The sequence below is a fragment of the Salvelinus namaycush genome, chromosome 8 (genome assembly GCF_016432855.1).
Source record: "Salvelinus namaycush isolate Seneca chromosome 8, SaNama_1.0, whole genome shotgun sequence".
Lineage (NCBI taxonomy): Eukaryota > Metazoa > Chordata > Actinopteri > Salmoniformes > Salmonidae > Salvelinus > Salvelinus namaycush.
The window spans coordinates 8,918,022-8,937,935 of record NC_052314.1 but is presented as its reverse complement, the minus strand read 5'-3'; the positions used below and the strand labels follow the sequence as shown (position 1 = coordinate 8,937,935).

The following is a 19,914-nucleotide window of genomic DNA, read 5'->3' as shown; positions in this document are numbered from 1 at the left end:
TCCAGGGTGGCTTACAGGAGCAATTCGAGATAAGTGCCTTGCTCAAGAGCACATCAACAGATTTGTCAGTTAGTTGGCTCGGGGATTCAAACCAGCAACCTTCCGATTACTGGCCCAACACTCTTAACAGCAGTGCTAAGTGGCTTTATCTTTGATAATAATAGTTCTGTGTCTGTTTGGCAATGTGTGGATTTGGCCTCAGCCATTGCATTGTGTTCTGTTGTTATAGATTAGCAGTTACTGAACCAGACTTAGTTCACAGACAGCTTAAATAACAATTAGCACAGTTGGCTTTCAAAACAGTGGCTTTAATCATCTTTCCCTACCTCTCTGTCCCTCAGATCATGTGTACAGTGGTAGCTATCCTGCTCCACTACTTCTACATGTGTGCGTTTGCCTGGATGTTGGTGGAGGGCCTCCACATCTACCGCATGCTGACTGAAGTCAGGAATATCAACCATGGCCGCATGAGGTTTTACTACGTCATTGGCTGGGGCATTCCTGCCATTATCACCGGTGAGTGAGAGACACACACACGCATGCATGCATGCAAAGACAGAGAGGGACACAGATGCATTGAAACAACATAATCTGGAAGCACATGCTCACTGTGTGTGTTTTTCCTCTCTTGTAGGCCTGGCAGTAGGATTGGACCCTGAGGGCTATGGGAACCCAGACTTCTGTTGGCTTTCTGTCCACGACACACTCTTCTGGAGTATCGCTGGGCCCATCGCTATAGTAGTACTGGTGAGTGTGTATGTAGACGCTGTTTATTTGTTGGACTATACTGGATTGGTTCTGGCCAGTGGATTATGTAATTCATCTCCATCCCATGTATCTCCCATAGGTCAACATTGCTTTATTCTTCATGGCCGCCAAGGCCTCATGCGGAAAGAGACAGTGGACATTTGAGAAGTCTGGAGCAATGTGAGTACTTCGAGACAGGATAACCATGTAGGGTTAGAAAATAGTTAGCACGTAGCATACCATGTTGGCTGGATTCCATTCAAACATAACAAACATTTCCTCTCCAGCTGTTCCCTACATGTAGCCTTCCTCCTCCTGCTGCTCCTCAGTGCTACCTGGCTCCTGGGCCTCATGGCGGTCAACAGTGACATCCTCTCCTTACACTACCTCTTCGCCATCTTCAACTGCCTTCAGGTACTTGGCTTTTTGGCTTGTCAAAAACAGTGCTTCAAAAAGCCTTACTGTGGTTATATTTATCTGATGTGCAATTATCCATCCATCCATATCTCTCTCTCTCTCTCTCTCTCTCTCTCTCTCTCTCTCTCTCTCTCTCTCTCTCTCAGGGTGTGTGCATATTCTTCTTCCACTGTGTTTTCAACAAGGAGGTGAGGACCAACCTAAAGAACATCCTCACAGGGAGGAAATCCATAGTGGAGGAGCCTAATGCCACCCGCTCCACTCTCCTCACAGTGAGTACACTCCAGTCCATAGTTAAGTGTAGTATGCCTGTACATTTATGTTGAGAAATTAGTTATGAGTTGTATCGGGCGGCAGGCAGCCTAGTGGTTAAGAGCACTGGGCCAGTAACCGAAATGTCACTTGTTTGAATCCCCGATCCGACTAGTTGAAAGATCTGTCAATGTGCCCTTGAGGAAGGCAATTAACCCTAATTGCTCTTGTAAGTCGCTCTGGATAAGAGTGTCTGCTGAATGACTACAATTTGTAGTTTATTACTTCTTTGTGTCCCCAGCGTTCACTGAACGCTAAGCATTCGTACACAGAGGAGGACAGTCTGTACCGCACGGCCATCGGAGAGTCCACTGCCTCCCTGGACAGCACAGTTAGATCAGTCCGCAGCTTCAGCAGAAGCCAGGCCAGGTGACTTACTGGGTGGGAACTGGGTTCTACTTAGCTAACAGATTGTGCCGGGCTAATGTGATGCTGTATTAGCCGTTACAGGTTAGGTGCTGTTTGGCGTAGCACAGATAATATTCTATCAACCTTAACTTGGCGATACTTCCTCAATTCCCAACATGGAAGACAACCAATGTCTTCTAAACGTCCATGTCTAGTTGCAGGGACTTGGTTTGAATTTAGAAAATTCTCCATGAAGTAATCCAACAATGTGTATGCCGCCATCTTGTCTATTTCAAATCTTCTCTCATTGATCGAGACAGGTGATTGTCATCATGACATGCGTCACTTTGGAGTGGACCCACCTGTCTCAATCAATGAGAAGATTTGAGATAGACAAGATGGTGGCGGACACGTTGTTATACTACTTAAAGTGGAACTGACAGCGCCTTCACTACTTTGCAGATATGAAACAAACAGATCATCATAATATCAGTCCAAAAATATCAAATGCCCAGTTTATACTACAAAATCAACTTCATAAGAGGTTTGAAAAATAGGTTCTATTTGACAAAAATATTCCATGATGTAGAGTACGGCATTGTTGGCAGAATAAATAGATATACAATTCACCATTACATTTATTGGTAGTCAAAAAAATATTGCTCTCAGGTTGTAAATCACAGCTGTCCATATTTTGCTGCCTCCACCCATTCGGGATGCACTTTTTCAGTTTCAATTACTCAATATTTTGGATAAAAACTGACGAATTTAACTAAGGCTGTTATCCACAGTTAACATGCATATCTCTTAGTTGTCAATTAAATGTATTTGGCATCGATCAAATGGGCGGGCAGGCATTTTCCACGCAGTTGTCAAAACGTGGGTTGGGACAAGCATGCATTGGCTGGCAAGCTGCCGAAGGCGAGCAGGCTACTATTTCCCATTGCTTATCAGTGAAATTTTTATGGCCAACTACAAACGGAAAACATTTCAGAGAGTTTATCTACTCTTGCCTCATTAGATTTTAGTTCATCCCTCTCTGGCTAACATTAGATGTTTATCGTAGGGAGGGAGAAATAACCTACCTGTTCATGGTTGTCTGATCAATAGGACTGTAAAGTTCCCAAATGTAAGAGGACACCCTTGGTATTTAAATATTTGCAGAAATCCATTCTGGTGTATTTTCTGTATTGTAAAATGTAAAACATAAAAAGTGTCATATTCTTTCTGGGGTGTATAGGAACACATTTTTATAAGATGTCATGTTGATAAAACCCTGTCAGTTCCACTTTAGTGGAGAAATGTTTTATTTCATTTAATAATGGAACGTTTTCTAAATTCAAACAAACCCCCTGCAACTAGACATGGAGGTTTAGAAGACATTAGATGTCTTCCAAGTCGGGAATTGAGGAAGTATCGACAAGTTAAGGTTTGTTGAAAATTATATTTTCTATGTCAAAGAGTACCTACCTAAAAACACCCCTCCATCAGCTGGAACAGAGTGGTGGTCTGACGAGGCAATATAATGGCTAGGTTCTACTTAGGTTTGCAAAACTCCAGTAACCAAAATTCCCAGATTTTTCAAGATTTTCAAGATTCTGGATTTCATGCTTATTCCTTCCTGATTCAGGGAATCTTCCAAGCAGAATTTCTGGAAAACCTGGGAATTTTAGGAAAGTTAATGGAATATCGTGACCACATTTCACACTCAAGTTATTATTTGTGTACTCATCATGCCTCTTTCTTCCAACAGGAATGACTCAGGGCAGAAGTGCATGACATCCTCCGGCTCAGCCAAAAAGAGTTTCCGTGGGGAGGGAGACTCCTCCATCTTCCTCCGCAAGCGCTCCAAGAGAGACGGTACAAGTCCTATATAGTTACATTGAGTGTCATCAAATGTTATTGGTCACATACATGTGTTTAGCAGATGTTATTGTGGGTGTAGTGAAATGCTTGTGACAGGGAATCTTAATGCATCTGAATGTCTCAATAATTGACGTGCCATTGGCTGCTCAGGCCTATAGAGTGGTGAGAAGAAGCAGTCTACTGTGTCTGGAAGTGAATTTACCATTCATTTTTGGGATTCAGGGTTCACTCAAACACCGTTTTAAGCTTTGTTTTACTATTGACCGTTACAGCTGATTTCGGGATTGTATATTGATTCGCTCTTAAATATTAGTAATCTGATGTATTTGTTTCAGTCTCTGAATTGTTCAATAAAACTTTTCGCCCCGAGCTCTTGATATCAGGGCATAAAAACTATAATTTGTCTCCTGAATTAGCCTAGCATGCATAGCGTACAGTGCCTTCAGAAAGTATTCATACCCCTTGACTTACTCCACATTTTGTTGTGTTACAGCCTGAATTCAAAATGGGTTAAATAAATAGAAAGATCTCACCCATATACTGTGTACACAATACCCCATAAGGAAAGTGAAAACATATTTTTAGATGTATTTATTTGTTAAATTAAAGACATAAATATTCAATTTACATAAATATTCACAACCCTGAGTCAAAATATGTTAAAAAAGTCAAGGGGTGTGAATCCTTTCTGAAGGCACTGTATACCTGGTCCCGAGCTCGTTTTCCCTGACTAAACTTGCTGGCTAGCTGAACTATGCTAGTTTTAGTCCTCATTGCTAAACTTCATAAATACTGTACCCTCAACTTCAAAACTAATGTGCTAGCTATACAGTCATGTAACTAAGAAATTTGCTGGAAAGAAACTTGAAAATTATTATTTTGTTGAATAGTCATGACTGGTTCGAGTTATCTGTTGTAAGACAACGGTGGTGAATTATATCATTGCTACGCAGATCCAAGTTCAGTTTTGAGATTAACCAACGTCACTAGCGTAGGGTTAGCAGGACGTTTCTGACTGTGACAACGGGCAGCATCTCCCCTCTTGGTTCGATGGGATATGTAGTGATTTTGCCAACACAGCCAGATATACACACAGTCTTGTACCCTTAAACATTTGTAAACTGATTATCATATTGGTTGATTAAATCAGACTTTATTAATATAATAAAGTCCCAAGTTTATTGACACGAGAAAATGCAAAAATAGCAACTAATCAGAGTGCTAATGAATACAATGAATGGCTAAACTATTTCCGACCACTACGGGTCCGCGGAGCACCTCCTCCTCACCACTCTATAGTTCAGAGGTCAGAGAGTAAGTTATAGCTCCTGTGTTTCCATGGTAACAGATTCGGACTCAGACAGTGAGCTCTCGGTGGATGAGCACAGCAGCTCCTATGCCTCGTCCCACTCCTCAGACAGTGATGATCACAGAGGAAGCCGCAAGCATAGGTGGAACAACGAGAGACCGTCCCAGCACAACAGACCCAAAGGTAACGGGACTCATGTTCAAACACACACACACATTTTGCATTTGCACATACACGCACGCACGCACACACACACACACATACACACACACACACACACACACACACACACACACACACACACACACACACACACACACACACACACACACATACACACACACATACACACACACGCCCACACACCTCATATATTTAAACGTGTTTATTTTTCTACTGTATCTGAAGTGGATACAGTGGCCAATCACGTGAAGCCCTACTGGCCAGTGGAGCCGCCGACAGCTAGTGAGAGCGAGGAGCCCTGCGGGGTGGAGTTGCTGCGTGTGGAGACCAAGGTCAACGTGGAGCTCCACCAGGACAACAAGGTCAACAGGGAGTCCCAGAATGATAGTGCCCCTCCCAGCTCACCTGACTGCAACCAGACAGAGAAGAGGAGGGGTGAGCGAGCGACAGAGAGAGAACAAGAGAGAGAGTCGTCACTAGCTTCCATAGCCACAAAGTCATAAACCCTGCCCATTTCTACAAATGTCATTCTTAAATTCTATTTGAGAGCTATCCCAATCTTAACCACACTACTAACCTTAAAATTAATATCAAAAAGCACATTTTTGTAGCAAATGTTTACTTTTGAATCTGAATTTGTGGCTATGGAAGCTAGTGTAAACAGAGAGAGAGAGAGACGACTCCTATCTGGCCATATAGGACCTCTATAGTTCACTACCTCTCTCAGGAATTTCTCAAATGAAATAATCAAAATTCTAATCTAGTACCTAACATGTTATTCCTATCCAAATAAGGTGCATGTGTCTGTTTGTGCGTGTGTGTGTTTTCTTGTATGACTGACTGGGATTTGTGCATTCACCCTCTGCGTTTGCAACCAGGCATTCTGAAAAACAAGATCACCTCCCCTCCTCCCCTGACTGACAAGAACATGAAGAATCGCCTGCGGGAGAAACTGAGTGACTACAACCCCCACAGCATCTCCACCAGGACTACCCCAGTCCCCCCGTCTCCCGTCTCCTCCCATCTACACCCTGTAATCGGAGGCAACGGGGTCCTCATCAAATCCCCGCCTCGCCAGCCCGTGCCTCCGCACCTTCCGTTGTCTCCATGGGACCTGCACAATGGGGTTGTCATGACAACGACGAGGACGATGATGTCGCCATTAGTCAATGGGGTCAACGGGGTTCAAGACGCCCAATACTCGGACTCCGAGTGAGTGTTTACGAGATATTGGTGGCCATGTTGCATTTCTAACAGATATGTTGGATAATACGTCTGTCACTTTTGACTTTAGCAACTCTCTCTGTCTCTGCCTCTCTCAACAGCGGTAGCAACGAAACCTCAATCTGACCTGAAGAGAATTCCAGATAGACAACCAGTTCTTAAGGCAAGAGGGGCTACAGCACCGATACCATGCGTGCGGTTCAAAGGTCACTATGGGACCCCTAAGCTCCTATGGAGAACAGTGTTAGCCCAGACAGCTGCCTGCCTGAAAGAAAAGGGGAAGAAAGGAGAGAGCCTGAGAACTACATCTCCCAGCATGCAGCAGCTAGTTGGAAAAACAAAACAATGCACTTCACGGCACGGCTACCAAGTGGGGCTGTCTGTAGTTGTTCATTGCGGGTGGCAACTGACAGCAGGTTGGGATTGAAGACTTTTCTAGGACCAGATGTGCCATGATGTGATATTGACCTCATGAATCAGTAAGACATTCACCAAGTGCCCAGCTGTTTGCCCACAGAGACAGAAATGTCCAAAAAACAAATCAATGTCTTTGGTCCGTGTAATTACTTTGTAGATATTTAGTATTTTTACTTTTTGGACTTGTTTATAGGAGAGGAATAACTAAGCTGTACATTGTAAGTAGTGTTTTGTAATGTCATACTATTGGGAGAGCATGTGTAGATGTGACAGTCAAAAAGGTTTTTTACAGATGTTTACGAATTTGGCACATTTTAAGAAAACAAAAATGCTGCCATCCACAGCATGTAAAGTACTCCCAGTCTGAAAATACTCTACTGATAATATGATTTTGAAGTATTCAAACACTCGCATAGTAAGTCTAGTAAAACAAAAGCCATCTTAAAATAGTAATTCTAACATGTTCATCTCCGTATTATAGTGAAGGTCTTGTCCATTCCAATTGTGTCCTGATGGTTGAATGAGGAAAACGCACTGAAATCTTAATACTTGCATTACAGGTTCCAGTAAATGGCAGAGTAATATAGAAATCAATTGCTACTCTTGAATGGTTAGTAGAAAATGACAGTATGTGCCTTTTGATTGTTACCATGTTGTCTCATTGTAACCCTTTCCACATTGTGCTTCTGAGTTTGTGTAGATCCTTATATTACTTCTACACATCATCTCTGGAGATCCTATCGCCAAGTGTTCAGACACTAACATGTCTGTACTTTGATTTTTAACTCTTTAGAATAATATGTTGCAGTATTACTTCCAAGGAAACCATATTCATTTTAAGTATCAACTGTGTGCCTTTCTCTCTGCCTCCACAGAGCATAGTGTCTAAACCCAAGGTAACCACTATTACTAGTTTTAGTATACCGACCTCCCCTTTCCCATTCCCCTGTTGAGCTGTAAACACCAGTGTACATGATCTAGTTATAATACTGTCATCCCTCAGTCCTCCTTCTGCTATTTCATGTTTATAGATGAGCCATATCTATTTAAAGCTGTTATTGTGTCAGACACTGGAATCATTATTGTAACATACACATATTTATTTTTTGTGAAAAGACACTGGCAATCAGACTTTAGGAAGACTAAAATAAACCACATTCTGATTTTTTTCCTTACTTTTAGTTTTTTTTATGTGTTTCTTGTGTCATTAAGAATTGATAGGTATATGACATATTTGTATGTTTTCAGGATGGCCTGTCAAGAGGTTTGGATAAAGGGTAAACAAGAAATGTGCAAGCATTTAGGCTTTTTTTCAAACAGACATTTTATTCAATGGCTACTCTTATTTACATCAGTAAAAAGCAATATCTAGTAACAGGACTCGTTGATACGCCTCATGCTCATGAGCCTACCCATAGAGCCCATCTGGTTAAAGTTTCTGTACTCTCCAGGCCTCATGTACATCATCCTGCCTTTGTATTGGGGCTGCTCATACATGAGCCAGTGGCCGTCCATAACGTTGCAGGACATGCAGTTGTTCATGCGGTAACGATCCATGATGCTGTCACAGTCGTCCATCATCTCGTGCATCTGACCTCCAAAGTTCTCCGTCTCGTAGATCCTCATCCTGAAAGATCCTCTGTGCTGTAACATGATGAACAACATGTTTTAGAGAGAAATCGGGAACTGTAATGCTAAATGTATCACGCATGTATAGAAGATTGTAGTCATACTGACTAATAGGTGTATGTTGTACAACAACAAAGAAGACTACGCGGTAACTAACAAATCTGTGTGTGTTAGTAGGCTTACCATGGGGATCATGTGGCAGGACCTGATATCGGTCATTCCCATCATGTGCTGATAGTCAGAATACTCTCCCCTCTTCATGAACCACTGGTTTCCCATGTAGTTGGGGCGGTCGTACACCATGAAGCATCCGCTCTCAACCCTGCAGGACTGGCAGCGGCTCAGGTAGGAGGACATGTCAGGGCAGTCGCTGCTGCACTCATAGGAACGACCCTGGAAGTTCCTGTCTTCGTAGAAGTTGATCTGAAAATAAGCAAGAATCATTTCTGTTCACCATTCAAACATACAAAAAGACAATGCTACATGTTGGGCCTTGCCCAATCCCACTGACAATCAGCTTTCTGGGATTAAGGTTGCCTTGTGCTCTGACACTAGAGTACTAAAGTGCACTCAGTCTAACAAGCTAGGAACATTTATATTAATAAATACACTAAATATAATACTTACTCTGCCGTTCATGTTCATGCCGGTAGAGGTCATTTTGTCTCTCTGTGCTGCTGCTGCTCTTGCTGGGGAACTGTTATCCTACTGGTTTAAAACCTTTCTTTTTATACCTGTGAACCCCATTGTACTAACCCCTGACTCAGCAACATGGAATAGAGGGCCATAGAGCACTGAGATCTGTCCACATGTCCAGGGACACGCGTCTCTCAAAATACTTAAAAAATGCTGTTTCTCTCAGAACAAAGTAACAATGAGCCTTTGTGACAGGGTTAACAACAGTGATGTAGTGCAGGTTAAACACCGTTAACACACTTTTTTTTTTATTTTGCACGAGCGTTTACCCAAATTTTGCAGAAAAATGCATTGAAAGCATAGGGACTGTTACTTCTCTAATCCTGAACAGCGATCAGCGTTCTGCCACCAATTTTTTCCCCACTACATCACTGGTTAAAGGGATAGTTCAGTCAAATAAAAAAATACGCATTGGTTTGCTTAACCTGTAAGCAGTATATAGACAAGGTACGACAGGAATCCATGCTTCGGTTTAGTTTCCTTGGTACAAATCCCATTCAATTAATGGGACCGATATTAGAATTTTTCACACATCATGTCCAAAGCATCCGAAAGTGTCTAAACTTGTGAAGCTCAACAAAGTCACTAATGCTTTGAACATGGGTGAAAAATTCTAGTATCGGTCCCATGTCTTGAATGGGATTTGTGATTTTGTGCCACAAATGCAATTCAGCACAATTGGTAACTAACTATCTGGTTACCAGTGGTACAAATTGGTGCTTGTTTCAATGGATCTAAAATGAAGTATTTTATGCCAATTAGTGTAGCCTAATTGAACAAAGTCTTGGGCCATTGTCTCAATCAACACTATGGACATGGTGGCCAAATAGTAGAACAGAGAAGCTCACATTAGACACTGTAGAGAGAAAAGTGTAACATTTTTAATCACAGTATTGACCGACGGAAGGATACAAAAATCTTCACCTTTTCCTCATTTGCATTGTACCAGCAAGCATCACATAGTATCTCACACAGCATCGTAAAAAAAATCCTAAAACTCTTGAGGAAGACTATTGGCGGAGTCTGCTTTGCTTATGAGCTCCACTGAGTTATATTATCAATAGAAAGAAGTGCTTTGAAGAACTTAAGCAATGTGCATTGTGATACAAAGACAGTAAAACAATATCAGCATAGTGGCTTTACATTTAATCAATCACAGCTGCTTTGTAAATCTATGACCTATGTCCAGAAACACCCCTTATATCCATAGTCCTTAGGCCTTTATGGTCACTTGTGTAGATAGCTAGGCAGAACCAATACCGTCATTGATTTAACCAATCCTGTTCTTTAGGGAGTAGAGGTTTGTTTTGGACTGGGCCCATGCATACAGTATATATAACCACATAGTTAGAAAAAGGGGAAATCGCCTCATGGGAAAAACGTTTTCCTGCTCCTATGATAGAAGCATCACAGATAGACAGTATGCACAGCATTACGTGAACCACTTTCTATAGAACATACATTAGGGAAACAACAAACAGTAGGGAGACATTTCATAATGTGTAACCTCCGAGTTACTGAGAGAGGAGCTGAGTTTACAGACTGACGTGTGAATGGGAATTTGCTATTGCACAAAGTGGGTTTTAACAGCGGAGGAGGACCACAGGCTCTCACAGCAGTTTCGCAATCATTTCTCATGATCATAAGAATATTTACACCAACCATAATAAAACATCAATAGGAGAATATAAAAAGCTACAGTGTAAAAACCTAAATGCATCCGGTGCATTATGCAGAACAAGGCATAGGAAGCACAAAAGTTCTCACGAAAATCCTCATTTTAAACTTGTTTAGATATCAAAATTATCTGGAGTGAAAGGTTAACATTTAACTTTGACAATCTAATATTAAATAATATATTCATAGGCCTATTGTCCGGAGTAGTTCTCGTTTCCTCTAAAACAGTGCATTGTGCTTATCCTGTCACATAACAAGGAATGTATTGTAATGTTTAACAAATTGTATAACTGCCTTCATTTTGCCGGGCCCCAGAAAGAGTAGTTTCTGCCTTGGCAGCAGCTAATGAGGATCCATAAAAATACAAATACAAATGTATTACACCACTTATTGGAGGCTTGAGAGGGCACAGAAGAGAGGGGAGGTTGTTTCGTATGACATTTTTTAGGACAGTTATGTTGGGTGCTGATCCTATACCTAAAGCTGGAGATACATTTCAACATAACATTGGTCTCATTTAACAATAATCTACATCTGCATTACATTATTATATTAATATATAAACCTTTGATTTCAATTACAAAGGTATGGCACATTCAGTTTAACCACACATAATTTCTTAAAACATTGGCATTACAATCATAAAAAAAGAGTAAGCAGATATTCGGAAGTAGCAGCAATATACAAATATGGAAATATAAGAATTACATCTCTAAAATATAATTTGATGTACATTCCATTATTGGTCTTTGGATGGAATTTGTGCATCCGTTCCTCTCAACAAACCGTTATCTTCCATGTTATTTTTCCAACTATCATAAAACGTGACCAAATAAATACTAGAAAACCAGTTTGATTTAAAAAAAAAAGACTACAGTGTAAGGCAACGTGATCAGTGAGAGTGAACAATCCCTTTTCTAAACCCTTCTCTAACAGGCCTGTCTGACTGAGACGGGAGGATGGGAGAGACGGAGCAGTGGACGTGAGGCCTATGTGTTATGGTAGCCATTCTTAGCTGTATCTTTCCTGGGTTCTACGTTCTCGTAGATGGAGAGTGCAGCCGTGTTCTGGTAGATTAAGTCCACGTTGGTTCCAGTTCTGGATCGGATTATGTCTATGGCACACTGGTTTAGGAACAAATACTGGTCCTGTAAGACAGTAACACAATATAGTTCAATATTATGAAGCAAACTGACCATTCAGATGTCAAAACATTTCACCTAGAGACCACATAAGCACCTATTAGCATAACTTCCACTTTTAACCACAGGGATGGATTGTACAGTAAGCCTGTAATAAACCCCAAAACATGCTGAAAAGTAGAACAATGACCTCGGTCTGAACCATGAGGGGCCGGTGCATGCGCAGGTCGTGGATGGTGCCGTACACGTCAACCATACTGTCCCTCTCTATCTGGAAGAGCAGCCGGTCGATGGCTATGAAGGTACCGGTACGACCCACACCCGCACTGAGGGGAGAGAGACAGAAAGAAGTAATGTTAATTTACTGTTCAAGCCAATAACACTTCTTGAAGTTAACTGTGAGAAACGTTGTGTTTACCTGCAGTGGACGACGGTGGGGGAGTGGCGTGAGTACTGGTCCATGTGTTCTCGGACCAGGTGTCTGAAGTTGATGAGCAGCTCCGTGGTCTCGGGGACGCCATGGTCCGGCCAGGCTGTGAAGTGGAAGTGACGCACCGAGCGTGTCTCTGCTGTCCTCACCTGTCAGCCAATCATAAACACAGAGACCGTCCCTGATTACCACTAATATATGTGTAACATGTAACGCCCCCTTCCAGGATCCGATTCACAGAGTCACAGTCGGTCTTTTGTTTATAGGGAAGGGATCGTTATTCCCAGAGCCATGTTTTACCCACTAAGTAGCTGAAGAGGAATACATCAGTAATATTTGTTTCACTCATTATCACAGGAACTTACATTTTTTACGTCAAAATCCCTGATGGTCCAGTCTTCTAGGGCGATTTCAGAGGTTGTCGTCACGGTGATATTCTGAAAGTGATTGGTCTCAGATGGCCAGTATTTCTCACATTTCACCTGAGAGGAGAGAAGTGGGTGTGTGTTATGAATTGGGTAGCTTAGTGCAGTCCTTCTCAAACCTCTCCTTTGGGAACTCCAGACAATTCACAATACTACACCTGATTCAAGGGCTCGTGCATAAGTCGATAAGTGGAATCAGGTGAACTAGAGTAGTTCAAATACATGGAATACACAAACTACAGTCCCAGAGGAGAGGTTTGAGAAAGGCTGGTTTAGTGTGAGAACATTGTGTGGGTTTGGCGAGGGAGACAGGTTAGCCCCTCATCCTGGGGGCATGTCAGTGTTTTTTTATTTTTTTTTATTTAACTAGGCAAGTCAGTTAAAAACACATTCTTATTTACAATGACAGCCTAAAAACAGTGGGTTTAACTGCCTTGTTCAGGGGAAGAACAACAGATGTTTACCTTGTCAGCTCGGAGATTCAATCCAGCAACCTTTCGGTTACTGTCCCAACGCTCTAACCACTAGGCTACCTGCCACCTCTACACTCTAACCACTAGACTACCTTTCGGTTACTGTCCCAACGCTCTAACCACTAGACTACCTGCAACCCCTACACTCTAACCACTAGACTACCTTTCGGTTACTGTCCCAACGCTCTAACCACTAGGCTACCTGCTGGTATGCCTTTTGGGTTTTCTGTTTCTGTAAATATGATCATTTTGATTTTCTATTTCTGTAAATATCATTTTGGTTTGCTGTTTCTGTATTTACAGTTGAAGTCGGAAGTTTACATACACCTTAGCCAAATACATTAAACTCAGTTTTTCACAATTCCTGACATTTAATCCTAGTAAAAATTCCCTGCCTTAGGTCAGTTAGGATCACCACTGAAATGTCAGAATAATAGAAAAGAGAATGATTTATTTCAGCTTTTATTTCTTTCATCACATTCCCAGTGGGTCAGAAGTTTACATACACTCGATTAGTATTTGGTAGCATTGCCTTTAAATTGTTTAACTTGGGTCAAACGTTTCGGGCAGTCTTCCACAAGCTTCCCACAATAAGTTGGGTGAATTTTGGCCCATTCCTCCTGACAGAGCTGGTGTAACTTACTCAGGTTTGTAGGCCTCCTTGCTCACACACACTTTTTCAGTTCTGCCCACAAATGTTCTATAGGATTGAGGTCAGGGCTTTGTGATGGCCATTCCAATACCTTGACTTTGTTGTCCTTAAGCCATTTTGCCACAACTTTGAAAGTATGCTTGGGGTCATTGTCCATTTGGAAGACCCATTTGCAACCAAGCTTTAACTTCATGACTGATGTCTTGAGATGTTGCTTCAATATAGCCACATAATTGTCTTTCCTCATGATGCCATCTATTTTGTGAGGTGCATCAGTCCCTCCTGCAGCAAAGCACCCCCACAACATGATGCTGCCACCCCCATGCTTCACGGTTGGGATGGTGTTCTTCGGCTTGCAAGCGTCCCCATTTTCCACCAAACATAACGATGGTCATTTATGGCCAAACAATTCTATTTTTGTTTCATCAGACCAGAGATTGTACTTTTTCTCCAAAAAGTATCATCTTTGTCCCCATGTGCAGTTGCAAACCGTAGTCTGGCTTTTTTATGGCGGTTTTGAAGCAGTGGCTTCTTCCTTGCTGAGCGGCCTTTCAGGTTATGTCGATATAGGACTCATTTTACTGTGGATAGAGATACTTTGTACCTGTTTCCTCCACATCTTCACAAGGTCTTTTGCTGTTGTTCTGGGATTGATTTGCACTTTTCGCACCAAAGTACTGTAACGTTCGTCTGAAGAAGTGGACCAAGGCACAGCGTAATTTGTGGTCATCATATTTACTTCAATGAGAACCAGCAACAAATTAACATAGTGAAACCAAAATGAACGTACCGTTCCGTAGGCTACAAGAGCTGTACAAAAACAAGATCCCACAACATAGGTGGGAAAAAGGGCTACCTAAGTATGCTCCCCAATCAAAGACAACGATAGACAGCTGCCTCTGATTGGGAACCATACCAGGCCAAACAAAGAAAATGAAAACATAGAAATACAGAACATAGAATGCCCACCCTACTCACAAAAAGTACGTTCATCTCTAGGAAACAGAACGCGCCTCCTTCCTGAGCGGTATGACTGCTGCGTGGTCCCATGGTGTTTATACTAGCATACTATTGTTTGTACAGAAGAATGTGGTACGTTCAGGCATTTAGAAATTGCTCCCAATGATGAACCAGACTTGTGGAGGTCTACACATTTTTTTTGAGGTCTTGGCTGATTTCTTTTGATTTTCCGATGATGTCAAGCAAAGAGGCACTGAGTTTGAAGGTAGGCCTTGAAATACATCCACAGGTACACCTCCAATTGACTCAAATGATGTCAATTAGACTATCAGAAGCTTCTAAAGCCATTACATAATTTTCAGGAATTTTCCAAGCTGTTTAAAGGCACAGTCAACTTAGTGTATGTAAACTTCTGACCCACTGGAATTGTGATACAGTGAATTATAAGGGAAAAAATCTGTCTGTAAACAATTGTTGGAAAAATGAATTGTGTCATGCACAAAGTAGATGTCCTAACCGACTTACCAAAACTATAGTTTGTTAACAAGAAATGTGTGGAGTGGTGGAAAAACGAGTTTTAATGACTCCAACCTAAGTGTATGTAAACTTCCCACTTCAACTGTATGATCATTTGGCATTTTATATTTCTGTAAATATGATAATTTTGTTTTTCTGTTTCTGTCAATATATATTTTTTTAAAGAAATCGCACCCTGATCTGTTTCACCTGTCTTGGTGCTTGTCTCCACCCCCCTCCAGGTGTCGCCAGTTGCCTCCTAGGGCGGTAGGTAGCCTAGTGGTTAGAACATTGGGCTAGTAACTGGAAGGTTGTAGGATCGAATCCCTGAGCTGACAAGGTAAGAATTTGTTTTTCATCTGAGCAAGGCAGTTAATCTACTGTTCCCTGGGCACCAAAGGCATGAATGTTGATTAAGGCAGCCCCCCCCCCCCCCCCCCCCCACCTCTCTGATTCAGAGGGTTGGGTTAAATGCAGAAGACACATTTCAGGTGAATACATTCAGTTGGACAACTGACTAGGTATCTCCAGTCTATTTATTCCTGTGTTCTCTGTTGCCAGTTCATCTTCTCTTACCAGCGGGCTTTCCCGCCTTCCTGTTTCCTAGTTTTTCCCAGTTCTGACCATTCTGCCTGCTGGACCCCGAGCCTGTCTGCCGTCCTGTACCTGCCTGACTCTGACATGATCACAAACCTCTGCCTGCCCTTGACTTGCAATTTTCCTGCCCCGTGTTTCTAATAAATGATCTGAGAACTGTACTATCCGCCTCCTGTGTCTGCATCTGGGTCATATCCTGAGTCCTGATAAATTTGGGATTTTCTGTTTCTATCAATATGATTATTTGGGGTTTTCTGTTTCTATCAATATGATTATTTGGGGTTTTCTGTTTCTGTCAATATGATTATTTGGGGTTTTCTGTTTCTATCAATATGATTATTTGGGGTTTTCTGTTTCTGTCAATATGATTATTTGGGGTTTCCTGTTTCTGTAAATATGATCATTTTGGTCACCATCTTTTGAACAACAACCTGCTTGGGCTGGCCGACTGAAGAGTTGAGACGGAGCTGGCCTTGAATCTGTTAAGTGTGCTGTCTCGTGTGTGTGTGCGCGCACACGTCTATGTGTGTGTCTGAGTGTGTGTGCGCACATGTGTATATATGTGTGTATGCACTCACTCGTCCCTGTTCATTACAGCGTGTCAGCATGACCAGAGTCTGGACGTTCTTCTCCCAGATCATCCTCCAGAACTCATTGACGGTGACGGGCAAAGGACCTTGGGCCGCAATAAACTCCTTCCTGGAGTTGTAACCCTGGCAAAGGACACATATTGACCCAGTAAGTAAGCATCTACTACAATCACCATCTAACTTTCCTAAACCTTTTCATACTTCTCTGTATATTCTGGTTAATGTGAGATGGATGTGATGTAACTAAATACTAGTAACTCTAGCTATAACCTGACAATGAAGACCTATATCTGAGTCTAATTGAAGTTATCTAGCTATAACCTGACAATCAAGACCTATATCTGAGTCTAATTGAAGTTATCTAGCTATAACCTGACAATGAAGATCTATATCTGAGTCTAATTGAAGTTATCTAGCTATAACCAGACAATGAAGACCTATATCTGAGTCTAATGGAAGTTATCTAGCTATAACCTGACAATGAAGACCTATATCTGAGTCTAATGGAAGTTATCTAGCTATAACCTGACAATGAAGACCTATATCTGAGTCTAATGGAAGTTATCTAGCTATAACCTGACAATGAAGACCTATATCTGAGTCTAATGGAAGTTATCTAGCTATAACCTGACAATGAAGACCTATATCTGAGTCTAATGGAAGTTATCTAGCTATAACCTGACAATGAAGACCTATATCTGAGTCTAATGGAAGTTATCTAGCTATAACCTGACAATGAAGACCTATATCTGAGTCTAATGGAAGTTATCTAGCTATAACCTGACAATGAAGACCTATATCTGAGTCTAATGGAAGTTATCTAGCTATAACCTGACAATGAAGACCTATATCTGAGTCTAATGGAAGTTATCTAGCTATAACCTGACAATGAAGACCTATATCTGAGTCTAATGGAAGTTATCTAGCTATAACCTGACAATGAATACCTATATCTGAGTCTAATGGAAGTTATCTAGCTATAACCTGACAATGAAGACCTATATCTGAGTCTAATGGAAGTTATCTAGCTATAACCTGACAATGAAGACCTATATCTGAGTCTAATGGAAGTTATCTAGCTATAACCTGACAATGAAGATCTATATCTGAGTCTAATGGAAGTTATCTAGCTATAACCTGACAATGAAGACCTATATCTGAGTCTAATGGAAGTTATCTAGCTATAACCTGACAATGAAGACCTATATCTGAGTCTAATGGAAGTTATCTAGCTATAACCTGACAATGAAGACCTATATCTGAGTCTAATGGAAGTTATCTAGCTATATCCTGACAATGAAGATCTATATCTGAGTCTAATGGAAGTTATCTAGCTATAACCTGACAATGAAGACCTATATCTGAGTCTAATGGAAGTTATCTAGCTATAACCTGACAATGAAGACCTATATCTGAGTCTAATGGAAGTTATCTAGCTATAACCTGACAATGAAGACCTATATCTGAGTCTAATGGAAGTTATCTAGCTATAACCTGACAATGAAGACCTATATCTGAGTCTAATGAAAGTTATCTAGCTATAACCTGACAATGAAGACCTATATCTGAGTCTAATGGAAGTTATCTAGCTATAACCTGACAATGAAGACCTATATCTGAGTCTAATGGAAGTTATCTAGCTATAACCTGACAATGAAGACCTATATCTGAGTCTAATGGAAGTTATCTAGCTATATCCTGACAATGAAGACCTATATCTGAGTCTAATGGAAGTTATCTAGCTATAACCTGACAATGAAGACCTATATCTGAGTCTAATGGAAGTTATCTAGCTATAACCTGACAATGAAGACCTATATCTGAGTCTAATGGAAGTTATCTAGCTATAACCTGACAATGAAGATCTATATCTGAGTCTAATGGAAGTTATCTAGCTATAACCTGACAATGAAGACCTATATCTGAGTCTAATGGAAGTTATCTAGCTATAACCTGACAATGAAGACCTATATCTGAGTCTAATGGAAGTTATCTAGCTATATCCTGACAATGAAGACCTATATCTGAGTCTAATGGAAGTTATCTAGCTATATCCTGACAATGAAGACCTATATCTGAGTCTAATGGAAGTTATCTAGCTATAACCTGACAATGAAGACCTATATCTGAGTCTAATGGAAGTTATCTAGCTATAACCTGACAATGAAGACCTATATCTGAGTCTAATGGATGTTATCTAGCTATAACCTGACAATGAAGATCTATATCTGAGTCTAATGGAAGTTATCTAGCTATAACCTGACAATGAAGACCTATATCTGAGTCTAATGGAAGTTATCTAGCTATAACCTGACAATGAAGACCTATATCTGAGTCTAATGGAAGTTATCTAGCTATAACCTGACAATGAAGATCTATATCTGAGTCTAATGGAAGTTATCTAGCTATAAACTGACAATGAAGACCTATATCTGAGTCTAATGGAAGTTATCTAGCTATAACCTGACAATGAAGACCTATATCTGAGTCTAATGGAAGTTATCTAGCTATAACCTGACAATGAAGACCTATATCTGAGTCTAATGGAAGTTATCTAGCTATATCCTGACAATGAAGACCTATATCTGTGTCTAATGGAAGTTATCTAGCTATAACCTGACAATGAAGACCTATATCTGAGTCTAATGGAAGTTATCTAGCTATAACCTGACAATGAAGACCTATATCTGAGTCTAATGGAAGTTATCTAGCTATAACCTGACAATGAAGACCTATATATGAGTCTAATGGAAGTTATCTAGCTATAACCTGACAATGAAGACCTATATCTGAGTCTAATGGAAGTTATCTAGCTATAACCTGACAATGAAGACCTATATCTGAGTCTAATGGAAGTTATCTAGCTATAACCTGACAATGAAGACCTATATCTGAGTCTAATGGAAGTTATCTAGCTATAACCTGACAATGAAGACCTATATCTGAGTCTAATGGAAGTTATCTAGCTATAACCTGACAATGAAGACCTATATCTGAGTCTAATGGAAGTTATCTAGCTATAACCTGACAATGAAGACCTATATCTGAGTCTAATGGAAGTTATCTAGCTATAACCTGACAATGAAGACCTATATCTGAGTCTAATGGAAGTTATCTAGCTATAACCTGACAATGAAGACCTATATCTGAGTCTAATGGAAGTTATCTAGCTATAACCTGACAATGAAGATCTATATCTGAGTCTAATGGAAGTTATCTAGCTATAACCTGACAATGAAGACCTATATCTGAGTCTAATGGAAGTTATCTAGCTATAACCTGACAATGAAGACCTATATCTGAG

At 40.9% G+C, this 19,914-nt stretch overlaps 3 protein-coding genes across 3 annotated transcripts in view; 1 reads left to right on the top strand and 2 right to left on the bottom strand.

Annotated features, from left to right (window-relative positions):
- LOC120051695 (cadherin EGF LAG seven-pass G-type receptor 1-like) overlaps window positions 1–6,398 on the top strand; it is a 91,312-nt gene extending 84,914 nt beyond the window's left edge. Inside the window, exons 25-34 of the mRNA XM_038998582.1 lie at window positions 342–516; window positions 635–747; window positions 848–927; window positions 1,035–1,161; window positions 1,311–1,436; window positions 1,718–1,845; window positions 3,578–3,684; window positions 5,039–5,183; window positions 5,397–5,617; window positions 6,061–6,398. Coding sequence (XP_038854510.1) covers window positions 342–516; window positions 635–747; window positions 848–927; window positions 1,035–1,161; window positions 1,311–1,436; window positions 1,718–1,845; window positions 3,578–3,684; window positions 5,039–5,183; window positions 5,397–5,617; window positions 6,061–6,398 — 1,560 coding nt within the window. The remainder of the gene's footprint in view (window positions 1–341; window positions 517–634; window positions 748–847; window positions 928–1,034; window positions 1,162–1,310; window positions 1,437–1,717; window positions 1,846–3,577; window positions 3,685–5,038; window positions 5,184–5,396; window positions 5,618–6,060) is intronic.
- A 1,770-nt stretch (window positions 6,399–8,168) lies between these two features.
- LOC120052372 (gamma-crystallin M2-like) lies at window positions 8,169–9,725 on the bottom strand. Its single transcript, XM_038999232.1, has 2 exons — window positions 8,636–9,725; window positions 8,169–8,467 (listed from the first exon to the last, which is right to left on the bottom strand). Exons 1-2 carry the CDS (start codon window positions 8,894–8,896, stop codon window positions 8,192–8,194), a joined length of 537 nt encoding a protein of 178 aa, XP_038855160.1. The 5' UTR covers window positions 8,897–9,725; the 3' UTR covers window positions 8,169–8,191.
- A 282-nt stretch (window positions 9,726–10,007) lies between these two features.
- LOC120052370 (receptor-type tyrosine-protein phosphatase eta-like) overlaps window positions 10,008–19,914 on the bottom strand; it is a 109,762-nt gene continuing 99,855 nt past the window's right edge. The window contains exons 28-32 of the mRNA XM_038999231.1: window positions 16,599–16,733; window positions 12,763–12,879; window positions 12,386–12,546; window positions 12,158–12,293; window positions 10,008–11,973 (exon numbers count right to left, since the gene is read on the bottom strand). Coding sequence (XP_038855159.1) covers window positions 11,815–11,973; window positions 12,158–12,293; window positions 12,386–12,546; window positions 12,763–12,879; window positions 16,599–16,733 — 708 coding nt within the window. The 3' untranslated portion in view covers window positions 10,008–11,814. The remainder of the gene's footprint in view (window positions 11,974–12,157; window positions 12,294–12,385; window positions 12,547–12,762; window positions 12,880–16,598; window positions 16,734–19,914) is intronic.

Excerpts from the sequence above, each read along its gene's own strand:
- LOC120052372 (XM_038999232.1), bottom strand. The coding sequence starts at position 8,896 with ATGATTCTTGCTTATTTTCAGATCAACTTCTACGAAGACAGGAACTTC. Across the intron at positions 8,468-8,635 it reads CCTGCCACATGATCCCCATG|CACAGAGGATCTTTCAGGAT; the intron begins GTAAGCCTACTA and ends ATCATGTTACAG.